General features: G+C 41.4%; 1 protein-coding gene across 1 annotated transcript; it reads right to left on the reverse strand.

Moving 5' to 3' along the window:
* Positions 1-9,915: 9,915 nt before the first annotated feature.
* Positions 9,916-12,965, reverse strand: LOC126403508 (N-acetyltransferase family 8 member 3). The gene is made up of 2 exons (XM_050066235.1): positions 12,860-12,965; positions 9,916-12,278 (listed from the first exon to the last, which is right to left on the reverse strand). The coding sequence occupies exons 1-2, from the start codon at positions 12,876-12,878 to the stop codon at positions 11,524-11,526; spliced, it is 774 nt and encodes a 257-aa protein (XP_049922192.1). The 5' UTR covers positions 12,879-12,965; the 3' UTR covers positions 9,916-11,523.
* Positions 12,966-13,895: the final 930 nt, after the last annotated feature.

Raw genomic sequence — 13,895 nt, forward strand, 5'->3', positions numbered from 1 at the left:
TTTATATTCAAACTGAAAACATGATGTGAATAACACTCAAGTCATTCAAGTCATCGTGTCTCAAGTCAAGTCAAGTCCCGAGTCTTTAACTTCCAAGTCCGAGTCAAGTCTCAAGTCTTTTATTTTTTGTCAAGTCAAGTCACAAGTCATCAAAACAGCGACTTGAGTCAACTCGAGTCCAAGTCACAATGACTCGAGTCCCCATCTCTGGTTAGCACTGTCGCCTCGAGTCCAAGTCACAATGACTCGAGTCCCCATCTCTGGTTAGCACTGTCGCCTCACAGCAAGAGGGCTCCTGGTTCGATCCCAGGTGTGGGGTTGGGGAGCCCTTCTGTGTGGAGTTTGTGTGTTCTCTCTGTGTCAGCGTGGGTTTTCTCTGGGTACTCCAGCTTCCTCCCATAGTCCAAAGACATTTAGGTTGGGGATAGCCTAATTGGTGACTCTAAATTGTGAATGTGAGTGTGAATGGTTGTCTGTCTCTATGTGTCAGCCCTGTGATAGTCTGGTGACCTGTTCAGGGTGTACCCTGCCTCTCACCCAATGTCAGCTGGGATAGGCTCCAGCCCCCCGTGACCCTCAAGAGGATAAGCGGTTAGAAAATGGATGGATGGATGGACAAAATTGCAAGGCTGTGTAGAATTCACAGGGATTGGTTGATTTTCCTTTAACTGTTGCGATCGCCCATTGTTTAAATAGCCCAAAATTCCGAAGCCCCGGTAGTCCAAAAATGTCCCAATGGACCGAAAGCCCATTCCTCTGTCAGCCCATTATGCCAAAAACAAACAGCCATAGCTCCAAATTCATGTTTCTCTACAATTCGCCAGAAAAAATGTTTGCATTGTACATTACTGTATGTCACAGATATGTAACATTTGTCAACATAGCTGTACATACCGACCTATAACCACTTGGTTATGGTTAGGTAAAGATCATGCTTTGGCTCAAAACACCAACATTTGTTGGCACAAAGGTTGCAGAAAAAGCAGGAACAGAACTTGGGGGCTCAAATGCTGCTGGAAAACGCCAAGAAGCGTTGGCAAAAATACCCAGCCTTGGTGGCTCAAAAGCCCCTGTGAAATTAAAGCTAACGGGACTTTGGAGCAGTGGCTGTTTTTGGTATAATGGGCTGTCAGAGAAATGGACTTCAGGTCCAATGGGACATTTTTTGGACTAATGGAGCAACAGAACAATGGCATGGCACCCATCCTGGAGGGTCTGATTAGCCTATCTACCGTAGACAAGTTTTGCTGGGTTTAATTACTTATGGCCAATAGAATAATAATTGTTTGGATTTCTCAATACCCTGGTATACTGTAATAACTTCATACTACCCCAGCCCTAAAAGTTTTTTTATGTATACCTTCGACACCAAACTAGAGAGTAATGCTGGGTTCACACTACACAATATCAGCCTGATTATAGCCTGACACAGTGTTGGCTCGGATTTTGAACACAATGAGTGTTATACACGATAATCCATTATTTCATCTCGTGTAGTGTGTCATAGTAGGCGACAACTGACACCACGTCTGGGACGCCTCGCAACATTCCATCAGATAGTCTAGCATGTTTGATTGTCTGTTGGCTGAGTCATGGCACAGTTTTATGACTTCATAATCTCATAATCTGACATACTGATTGTTGGAACAGACAAAAATGTTGTGTAGTGTGAACCCTGCATGAGACAGAATGACATAAACAAACACAACAGAACTATTTTTTTCTCAAAAGTTTTCCTCTAAAGTCAGTACCAACACTCATTAAGTATTTCATTATGCTAATAAATCCAATTATCTCTCAGCTGTTGCATGCATGGATCCATGAAAAATTGAAATTTCACACTGTATTTCACCCTGCCTGAAAGTTTTAATGTTTTATTGTTTTACAACATCGAATCAAATAAGATTTAGCATTACTTTTTTGACACTATTCGACAGAAAACGACTGTTTAATGTCAAAGTGAAGTATTCACCTCGTATAAAAAGGCACACCTGAGTCATTACTGATGCAGCCATTTGGTTTTAGAAGTCACATAATTAGTAAAATGGAGATCACCTGTGTGCAGACAAGGAGTTTTAACTGATTGTGGCAATAAAACACGTGTCTGGAAAGCCGCAGCTACATGGGAACAAATTAAAAACAACAATGTCAACGTCCTAGAGGGACTGAGTCAGATCCGAGCCAGATCTCAATCCAGTCGAGAGTTTGTGGCTGGACTTGAAAAAGGCTGTTCGCTCACGATCCCCCTGCAACCTGACAGAGCTCAGGCAGTTTTGTAGAGAAGAAGGGGGGAAATTTGCAGCACCCAGACGTGCTGTGTTTGCTGCCAAAGGTGCATCTACTAATTACTGACTTGGACGGGGTGAATACTTATGCAGAGAGAGATTTGTTTTCACTTTGACAAAGAGGGTCTTATTCTGTTGATCAGTGCCAAAAGAGGCACATTAAATCTACTTTGATTCAATGTTGTGAGGCAGTAAAACATGAAAACATCTGAGGGGGGTAAATACTTTTTATAGACGCTGTTGCTGCAGCAATTTTGACTTTTTTGAGACTGTTTGCAAAGCTTTCTCCCCTAACATATCCCCAAAATGGCAACTGACTCATCCGTGGAGCATGTGTATGAGCGGAATTACAATCAAGCTGTCATTACCTTGAGGCCAATTGTACTGGTAATTGTGTGAGGATGACAACAGGTTGGCCAGCATTAAGGCTCATCTTCCTCTGGCTAGTTCAGCACCTGCCTGCTGGCCACCTGCCTAATTTTTTTCTGACGGCCTCAGCAGGAATGATTGATGCCCGAGGGCCTTTGACGGTGTGTGTGTGTGTGTGTGTGTGTGTGTGTGTGTGTCAGTGCCAAGCTGCTCTATCCATACAGTACTTTCTCTTGAAACTCATTTAGGCCACACCTGTCACTGCGCACACTGGTTGCTTGATGTTTTCCCTTTATGTAGACTTACCATGGACACACACTCTTTCAAGATAAGCAGGTACTGCGTGGTGCTGATAATATTTTGGAAATTCTAAATCACCTTTTGGGGGATTTCTGAGGCAATGAAGGTTAAGAAATCTGTATCTCTGTGTTGTTTAGCTGATGCTGCACAGTGCCTACAGCTGACACCAGGTTTATTAAGACAATATCCTGCTGGCATCAGGCGCTATAGTTGACAGGAAGCTCCCTAAGCTAAGTTTACACTACACGCCTTTCGAAGTCGTCAGATAGCTGTACTGTTCACACCACACAACTTCCTGTCTCGCAATTGGGAGTCTTGAAGTCTTTGTTGTTTTTCACACTACGTACCTGACTGATTGGCATCAGATCGTCACACATCACAAGATCTTTCCCCGATGAGTGTGTCATGGCAACCTGCTGTCTTCCAAGGTTGTCAAATGTCAACACTTTGTAACTCCCCTCAGTGTCAGACAGTGACACACAGGGTGCCCATTAGCAGATCTATGTGTTGCATGGCTGAAACACATTGTGACATATGGATAATGTTGCAAAACAGTTGCAGTCAGGTTTAGGCAACAAAACTACTTAGTTAGAGATAGAGATTGGGTTGTTGGGTTAAAATAAGTATGTTTGTTATGTAACGTAACTTGACTAACTTGATGTCAGTTCGTCCATTTCCATAACCGCAGGGGGCTGACATTGGGCGAGAGGCAGGGTTCACCCTGGACAGGTCACCAGACTATCACAGGACTGACACATAGAGACCATTCACACTCACATTCACACCTACGGACAATTTAGAGTCACCAACTAACCTGCATGTCTTTGGACTGTGGGAGGAAGCTGGAGCACCTGGAGAAAACCCATGCTGACACAGAGATAACGTGTGAACTCTAAACAGAGGGGCTCCCCTACCCCAGAGTTTGAACCCCAAACCACGGGTTTGAAACAGGAACCCTCTTACTGTGAGGTGACAATGCTAACCACTTCACCACCGTGCTGCTCTATTGATGTCAGTGCGTACAAAAATTACGTTGCGTTATGTTAAAACAACAGTGACATTTTGTTTCATACGGAACGTGAGTACTTGAGTTACACAGGTTACATAAAGTGTTAAAAAACAATGACTTAGTTTCACAAGGCACACGAACCGTTGTCTCCTGGGTGAAAGTTTGGTTTTGTTTGACCAATCCACTCTGCCGCCCTCCCACCCTACACAGACTTTCTTGCTCTTTAAACTACATCAAGTGCTGCTGTGGATGGGTTTATATTGGAGTTACCTGAAAACCTTGTGTGTCTCATATAGAAGCTAAAGGCTGCCTTTGGCATTGATGTCACATGCACATACATCAATATTTGACAACCTAGGAATGACAGTGGGCTGGTCATGTGATGCACAGGTTGAAGTGAAAATCAGCAATCATAACATTGTTGGGCTTAATTCCAGTACGTCTGGCATGTAACTAATTAATTTACAGTTTCTAATTACCATAAAACTTTAAATACAAGCCTAGTCCCAATCAAATGCTCAGTCCTTTCTTAATAGCCTGGTGTAGCTATACATTTAGACCAATAAAGGCCTGTCACAATTGACCTATGGCTAAGTCCTGCCTTCAAACGCGATGAGCCAATCACAGTGCGTATAGCCATTCCCATACACTCGGACATTCTCTGCCTGGACATCCATTGAAATGCATTACAGAAAGTCAGTTTTGTTCGGTTTTATGAGCTTTTTTGGAGATTTGAAGTTTAAAAATGGTCAAACGGTGTGCATGGGGTACATGCAACTCCAACACAAGGTATCCTGAGAGGCTGGGCGACCAGGTGTATTTTTTACACTTTAAACCACATCTCAACCGAGAAAAGTGTCTCCTTTGGATAAAGTTGTGTGGTAACGTTAGACCACAACATCAACTCAACGTGAATAAGATTAACAATGATGTCTACATCTGTTCTAAGGTAAGTCAACATTGTGTTTGAGGCAACATATTGTCACTTTGCTGGAAAGAAATATAAAGTTATCTTTAACATCTCTAGCTAACGTTAGCTAAAGTTAGCCTAACGTTAGCTCCTAGCTGCGTTGTTCATCATGTCACCTTGTTTGCTGGGAGTTCATTAGCCTATTTTGTTCTAGTTTTGTACTTTGGTGATCGTACATCATTGTTAGCTGTTGTCCAAAGGGCTCTAGTTAAGCTAACGTTAACTTCTGGAGCTTAGCTTCATTAACTTATCTGTAATGGCAGAGATAACAAAGGTTGGCAAACGTTATGCTGAATGATTCAGTGTAAATACTGTAGCACCAAACTAACGGAGAGACACTCTTGGTAAAGATGGTAAAAAGGCCGTTATCCTTTTCTCATATTCTGAGCCAAAAACCTTAACTTCAGTGGCACTTTAACTTGTTGTCTTTGATGGTGACGGCAACCAGATGCGGTTCACAAGCGTACACTGTGACCTGTAAATTTTAGCATGTAATTTAAGCTTTTCATCGACCTTCTCAACAATAAAATGATGAATATATCCCTCCAATGTGTAGTTTAGGCCCTTTTGGTTACTTCTCAATGACATTTGATCGTTATGTCCCCAAAAATCATCAATTGCCTCCTGTGAAATGCCATGTACTGTGACACCTGCCATACCACCAGGTCACTGAATGTTGATAGTTTGTCCGAGTGAGTGGAAGGGCTTAGCCATAGGTCAATTAGACGCCTGGTCTGGTTGCCAAGCAGTTTGTTTAAAAGTTATTTGGATGTATAAAACGAGACTGTTGACCACCCACTTGAGGTAACGTTTGTTAGCTGTTTAGATCACACATACAAATAAATGTTTAAACTTTTGTCAATATGGAGATGCTACACATTGTTAGCTCGGTTCAGTTTCATTTTCCTGAAACTATGAGCACCAGAGAAGACTGTAAATCATTCAGATTTACCGGCATGATGAAAAAAAAAAGTGGTGACTCCATTCCTATAAAGCTGACAGAAAGTCAGAATATGTGTCCATTCCTTGACTACCTGGTAAATTATTCATATTCCTTTAGGCTGTAAGGGTCCACTGATCAAAAGAATCAAAAGGATTTTTCATAAAAAATAATATAAGTTATGATAATTGTTTTAACAGGATAAAGTGATGTTGTGTCATAACATAACACATAATTTATGTTATTCAGAGACTTATTTTTATACTCTCGCCAAATTTAAGTTTTACGGTCCTTACAAATAAATATTGCAGTTACTGAAATTTAAATGGGCTCTTATCTTATTACTTTTGTCTTGATCATAGCAGACAAACAGTTCAGTCTCGCTGTCTTGTGTGCCTTTGAGAGACAGAGACAGAGGTAGGGGAGGAACAGCAGGTTGAAGATGGACTATTGCACACAATATTTCTGTAAGTTATTAATAACCTGACATCTCTTGGAAAGCCGCCTAACCCACCAGTCGACCAGCGTATCACTCACCCAACCTCACGGCGGTGCAGGAAATGGCATTAATCATGCAATCCATCAATTAGCATCTTATTGTTCCTGCACACAATGGCCAACAGTTCAGGTAATTAAAGCTTGATTTTCTGGAAATGTCGACATTAATAGACAATATTTTTCTCCCTCAAGATCAGGAACACATTAAGCCTACAGTTGTGAGTTTAGGTCTATGTGTGGATCTGATGTAACTGCAGTCACTTGACACATTGTTTGTGTTAAACATGAGCATGTTACAGTCCTGGAGGATTATTAATGTGCACCTCCTCCTGTACTGCCTTAATATGCACATTCAGCACATCCAATGCATCAAAACATTGTTTTCTAGTTGGAGCCGCGCCTCGTTTTCAAACTGTATGGTTTGACTAAAATGAACAGCAATACAGTCCACGATGAGCAGCGCTAAAATCAGCCTATGTAGTTGTCCCTCCATTGTGACATTAGAAAATGTCACATTTATCTTGCAAGTGTACTCTTCTTCAACGTTTGCTTTACTTCCTGGATTTTTCCCACATGGAAATTCTGACCAATCAAGAGCAGCTTTCTCACACAAGACATTTTTTCTGGTCCGCTTGTAAATGCTGCCGTGAGAACACAAACCAACTCGAGGCGATTATACAACTTTGGAACAAAATTAGACCTTGATTCAGACCAAAGGAGACGACTCTAGGTCTGACAGCACCCTAATCCAGAAATCATAGGTAAGTCTCAACGGTATAAGGTCTGAAGCTGCTACATAGACAATAAATGGGAGCCTGATTTTGTGGACCCACAGATTGTTTGTTTATACACAAATGAGCTGTTTATACCGTAGTGTTCTCAACTTTGAAACAGAAAATGTTCCCATATACTCAGAACATTCCCCTGGGTGCTCTCAGTGTCATCTAGAACATGTTTTACAATTCACTGTCTATGGAGCAGCTCCAGACTTTACACCCTGTAACATCAAAAATTTGACTTTTAGCACTCTAGATCTTGGATCTGGGAGAGTTGTTCATGCTGACTATTATTTTTGGACTGTCGTGGACTATACGAATAATGTATGAAATTTGAAAATGGGCGTAGTTCCTCTTTAAGCCTCTTCTGTATATTTTTGTTAATAACTTTCATTACTTTTATTCCATCAGGCCTGCTGTGATAAGAAATTACTGTTAAATGTCTGAGAAACACTTCTTATTCCAGTTTACCCTGCCAAGAGTATTATTAACTGACTTGTGGTGCTTAATTTGAAGACCTGCCACGGATACGATAAATAGGCCTATCAAATCATATCTTTTGTGTCTTATTGTTCCACAATTTACTTTTCATCATAATGATAATGGGTACAATTACCGATAAAATCTGACAGCTGCCGTGTCCCACACTGTGCCACAGCAACACTAAAATTATCTAGCTATGTGGACATTAATAAGAGAATTGAAGCAGATATTTAAATGTAAGACAAAAGTTACTTTCCTTGGTAACTAATTGCTTTTATATGCAGTAAATGGTAAGTAATTCATTACCTTTGAGAGACATAACTTGTAATTGTTGCGGATTCTTCTGTATGTCCTCTACAAACAGCTTTAGTTGCCTTGTATTTAACGACATTTCCAACGCATTATCTTTCAAGTTATTTGGCTTGCTTTACTCACGGTTGTGGTGACTTGTTTGGCTTTGTCAGGCTGGCTTGAGGTCCAGTGGCTCGTGTGTTAATCAAAATGAATCAGTGCTGTTCAAACACACATTAGTAAAAAGAAAACAGGCCTAAACAGCACCTAAAACTACAACAAGTCCAAGGAGGCAAACTCAAATACAACAATAAGCAAACTTAAAGATTTATGTTAAATATTAAACGGTTGAGAACTGTCTATTCTCGGCGTCTTCCAGCCTCAAACTGGGCACACGTGTCTCTCTTAATTGGCTGGGATGTTGTGGGAATTGTAGTCCTATTTACATGGTCTACAGAGGCAACCACTAGATGGCAATATTCTTTCACTATTTACTCAAAAAAAAAAACTGGCTCCGACAGTAACCAGTTGGTTTCAGTAAATTAGCACAACACTGGTTTTGAGTAAAACACATTGTGTGCAATAGTCCACCTTTCACCGTCTGGCAGCGTCAGTTTGCAACGCAGCCGGACAGAATCCTTTGTGGTGTTATGATATGCCGTCGGTCAACCAGATGGAGCCTGTCACAGCAGTATGATACACGGATGGACAGTGTTAGTTCATAATGCAGCTGGACTGTACCTGTTGCGGTCATATGAAGGGACTGCTCTTGTATAGCGCCTTTCTAGTCTTCCGACCACTTAGAGCGCTTTTACACTACGTCACACACACATTAACACACGTGTCCAAGGATGATGGTATGTTGGAAACACTGCCAGTAACAACATAATTTAAGGAGCTGGCTGGTCCCTATAGGGTTGGTGGATGGTTCAAACAACCCTAGACTTCTACCCAGGAGCCCGCTGTTTGCTTTCTGTATTAATGTAGGGTCAAACCATGAAGTAACTGTGTGCTTTCGTTGATGTCCCAGCGTTGGTTGTGACATCCCAGAATGCCAACAGCAGATGCACTGGATACCTGCCCCATAATATGTAGACCTAAAAGTCCACTGACAAAGTGGCAATATGTGATGACATGGGATAAGACCGTGTTAACAGTTTACACATATAGCTGGAGTGCCAATATATGAGTGCCAAGCTAATGTCTAATTTGTTCCTTATCTGGAGCTCCAAAACTATTCATTACTTACAGGAAATAGTGGCCAACTGTCAGTTTCTTTGTCATTACAGAGTAATTCTCACGACCCTTTCACCTCAACTCTGTCCAGTCCCTCCTCCCATGTGTCATAAGACCACCAATATGGATACACTTAACTTTTTCTCCATTGTTTGGTGTCGATAATCTTTGCCTTGTGTATGATGACCTCAATGCATTGCGTTAAACTGAACTCTTTATCCTCTTTTTATGCCACACACACACACACACACACACACACACACACAGAGCGAGCTCTTTTAGCCCCAAAGAATTTTAAACCTCCCAATGTCCTGATACTATTGCATTTTTCATTGGTATTTTAAGCAAAGAGTTGTGAGGTCTTAGAAGTCAGCTGGCATTAATTCCTCTGAGGCAGAGGGATTCAGCTTCTCCCTGGAAAGAGGCTTAAAAAGAAAGTTCTCCTGCTTCCAAATGACTTAATTTCTCCTTTCTCACATATATTTTTATATTCCTCAGTGGACAGGAGAACAATAGATAACTGAATGTGGATATAGTTTGTTCTGTTCAATGTCCGATAATTAATTCAATACAACAACTTATTGAGATGTACTGTCCCTCCATGTACAAATTATAAATTAATTTGAGTTAACCAGAGAAGTTAACTAATTGTCTTATTGTTTTCCATGGTTGTGGGCAATGAACTGTCAGGGGTGCAGGTGTATACATAATACATCAAGGCAAGAAGAAATACAAAGAAACTGGGATCATTAATGCTGCTCTGTGGAAAAACATGAAATTTAATGTATCTTTTTCAAACTACCGTGAGCTGGAAATATGAGTGACTGAGTATGACACAACAAAGAGATTTCTGCATTAAATGAGACAAGAAGCATAAATTAACAGATACATAACAAGTCCTCCAACCCGTGTGACCACATAGGCTGTACGTTCCTACCTCTGAATACAACCCACAGGAGCGTTTCCTAAATTAGTGTCCCTAACAGTGGACGACAGAATAGCTCGTATATCAATGATAGTTGTAAAAATGTGGTTTTACCGTGAAAGGCTCACCTTGCACCAAAATTACATGGTAAGGTTTTAAAAAAAAAAAAAAAAAAAACCTACGGTAACATAACATGACGTATCTCATGACATATGTCACATACAACACTGTGTGTTTGTTAAAATCAGTCAACGTTGACGTTTGGTTTCACATGGGACACAAACACTGGTCTCCTGATAAAAGTCCTGTGCTTGTTTGATCCATCCCCTCCCTCCAGCCCAAAGCGGACTTTGTCACTCTCTATATTACCCCTGAATTTTTGCTCCTACAATAATTACCACCACCACTCGAGGTTGCCACCTAACAAAAAATGTAAATATGGGTTGTAATTTCTGCTTGTAAAAACGACCTATGTGGTCATATTTTGAAGGAGGGCGGTCTCATTTTTATGCGGGATTTATACTTCCGCGTCAAATCAACGCTGTACCTACGGTGTGGGCTCTTCGTCATCCTACACCGTACCTTACACCGTAGCCTGACGTACACCTCCCCAGAAATGTAACTACACATTGTGGTGCGGTCCTGTTTATTTCTGTAAGCTGAAACCATTTCCCTCAGTGGAAACAAAGCTTTTATTTACTTTTATCTCACAGATAAGAAACAATAAATTGAGAAGACAATAAAGCCTCCACAAAAATAGCATTTTAAGTCTTGTGTGTGATTTATCCTGGCTTCATAGGAGCAGAGGAAATCTCTGCTAGTTGCTAGGCTAATTTATACAATGTAAAATGCCATAGGCTTGTGCTAATGACTTTAGCATGCTTGGAAAACATGTTTAGTATAAGACAGTTGTTTTGTCAGTGAACCTTGTGAGCTGTAATGGAGCTGAATTTTGTAATGTTACCTTTGTTAAATGTTGCTGTTGTCCCTGGCTTCATATGAGTAGAGGAAAAGTCTGCTAGCTGCTAGGCTAATTTATACAGTGAAAAATGCCATAGGCTTGTGCTAATAACATTAGCATGTTGTATTTGTGGGGAAAATGTGTCCAGATAAAGACAAGTGTTTGTCTGTGAATGCTGCGAGTTATAGTGAAGCTGATTTGTGTACTTGTGTTTGAAATTGTCTCTATTAAGCCATGTTTAATGTGTGTTTAATGTGTGTTTTGAATCTGCTAAACTTTACAGCACTTCACATAAACCCTGCCACTGACTAGTGTTTTGAAGGTGTAACTGCAGAGTGACACAGACACACCACCGCTCAAGTATAAATGATCACAACAGCGTAGGCTACAGCGTAGGTTTTGCATAGAGCTGACGCACAAGTATAAATCCTGCTTTAATGTACAGTTGAGGTTGTATCAGGTGCTGAGGTCTAAAGTCCATCAAATGAACTTTTCCATTCGCATCACATTTATTCTGGCCAGTTTGGAGAACAAGCGATTAGCGTGTGTGTTATTATGGGATGCTGTTTGAACAAAGCCACATTTTTGGTACAGGGAGATGGCCGTCGTCTGTGGCGAGCTGACATCCAGGACCAGACGGGCGTATCCCCGCTCTTTGCAGAAATCAAGAGCCTTCCTCGTCAGCTGTAAACCCAGGCTTTTGCGGCGCCATGAAAAGGCCACAACCATGTGGGACATCTCGCCATAACTCCCATCACCGGCATCTTGGGCAAACTCTGCACCTCCTCCTCCCATTGCTCCTCCATTCCTGTCATCAAACCTCTCATCCTCCTCCCCTCCACTTTTCCCCGTCACCGCCACCATCCCCACCACCTTCGACTCTCCGTTGACGTCTGCCTCTGCCACCCAGAAGCCGTTATCTGGGTTTTCCAGGTAGTTGGCTGGAATGTCAGCCATGTCTGCGCTCAGCCTCCTCGTCATGTAGCCTTCGTAGATTTCGTGGCAGCAGTAATAAAGGAGGCCAGCCCATGCACTGCCAAAGAGTAAAGCTTGGAAGTAGGAGCTGCCTCCCAGCACATAGCCTGCCACAGAAATGCTCAGAGCAATGCCAACATGGTCTGGGTGGCTCAAGGCCTTGAAGAAAGCCGGGTATACATGTTCCTGTATCCCGTTGCGAAACAGCGACATGACCACATGTTCATCTGAGGGTCTATATTCCCTGATGGAGAACTGAACTGTGTGTTAGAGAGGGAGAGAAAGAAAGGGGGAGAGTGAGAGCTCAGTGAGACTAATCTGCCTCTTGTTGCAATAAGAAATTCCTGCAGGATTTCACAATGGGCTCAACACGCTCACGTAACTTGTTGTTGCAGGCAAAAAAAAAAAAAAGAATCAATACAGCTCTTACAGAATCTAACCCTTTTCATTTCTAATTTAACTCTATTCCACATGAATATAAAGCCTGGCATTGCTTGTGACAACCTGGGGTGAAAATCGCAATTACAATTATTAACTGCACTGTTTCTTTTTTTTTTTTTTTTTTTTTTAAGATTTCAAGAGTGGTGATCATTGTGAGATGCAATACAATAAGCCTCAAAAGTGCCAACAAATGAAAATCAAAGCAAGGTGAGAACACTGACGCAACAAACAAAAGGTCTTTAGTTTCAGGGAAATGTGTTACGTGTCATCTAGGCATGTTAGTAGTGCCATTCATTCGCACCCTAGCTGTCTTATTAGCGCTCTTGTTCGTAATCAGCTCGCTTACTTGGAAAAAAAAAAGAAGGCATAAAATATTAACATAATCAGAACATCAACTTACAGTTATTTTTCTGGGCCATGCCGACTCCTTCCCCCTCGTCTTTTCGCTCACTCTGAAGGACTTAACGCTGCTGCTCCCCCTGAACTTAAGCTACAGATTGTGATAATCAGCCATTCACAAAAGGGATTGAACTTAGTCTGAGCATGCTCACCTATGAGTACACACACACACACACACACACACACACAGGGGAGAAACTTGTGGACCTCAAATGACTTTGAAGTATAACTGCACCTAATCGTATAACATATTGATTATATAAGACATTTAACAGTTAGACCGAGATGACGGTGATTTGAGGAAGCACGCTCTCTGTTTAATTGAAATTAATCACAGTGTTGCTTTGATTATGAAACGTAGAGTATTTTTTAAAAACTTAATTAGCTTAGTCAACAGAGTAAAGAACTCTATCATTGGATTTCTCAAGGAGGATGAGCACAGATCCTGAATATATTAAGTCAGAATATGAGCTGAATGTGAATCTGCGGCTCGTTCGAGCACTTCATAGATATTTCCAAGAATGAAATGTTCTTATTAACCTCTTTTTGGGTGCTTCACTTTTGGTGGCGTTCTCTCAGGAAGCTGCCGTGGATCTCCACACCACCGCTTCCTCCACGGAATAGAAGGTGAAAGTAAAATTAATATTGTCTAGCCCCTGTGACATAAAAGTGTCCTATGGTGTCACTGACAGTGTCGTGTGCAATAACCCGGTGGCCCTCTGACATGATTAAATTTCCTTGGCAGGGGAAGGGCCTTTACACCTGTTTAAATCAATAGCGCTGCCTCATGAATCTGTGAGTGCTAGAAGGTCAAAAACTCTGGAAGTTTCTCAAACCATTTCACAGCTACAATGTGAATTCTGAAGTGTGCACCCCTTGAGTGAAACCTCTTTGTGATCACATGTGGTGAGTATATATTCTCCTGTCTACCTATAGAGGGCTGTATGAAAGAACATAAATCATAAGCCTCTCTCAGACATTCACCCACTTACTTTAATGTGATGGCAATTTTAAGGTTCTCTATGTAGCTTTCAGAA

Source organism: Epinephelus moara, chromosome 16 (assembly GCF_006386435.1).
Source record: "Epinephelus moara isolate mb chromosome 16, YSFRI_EMoa_1.0, whole genome shotgun sequence".
In the NCBI taxonomy this organism is placed as follows: Eukaryota; Metazoa; Chordata; class Actinopteri; order Perciformes; family Serranidae; genus Epinephelus; species Epinephelus moara.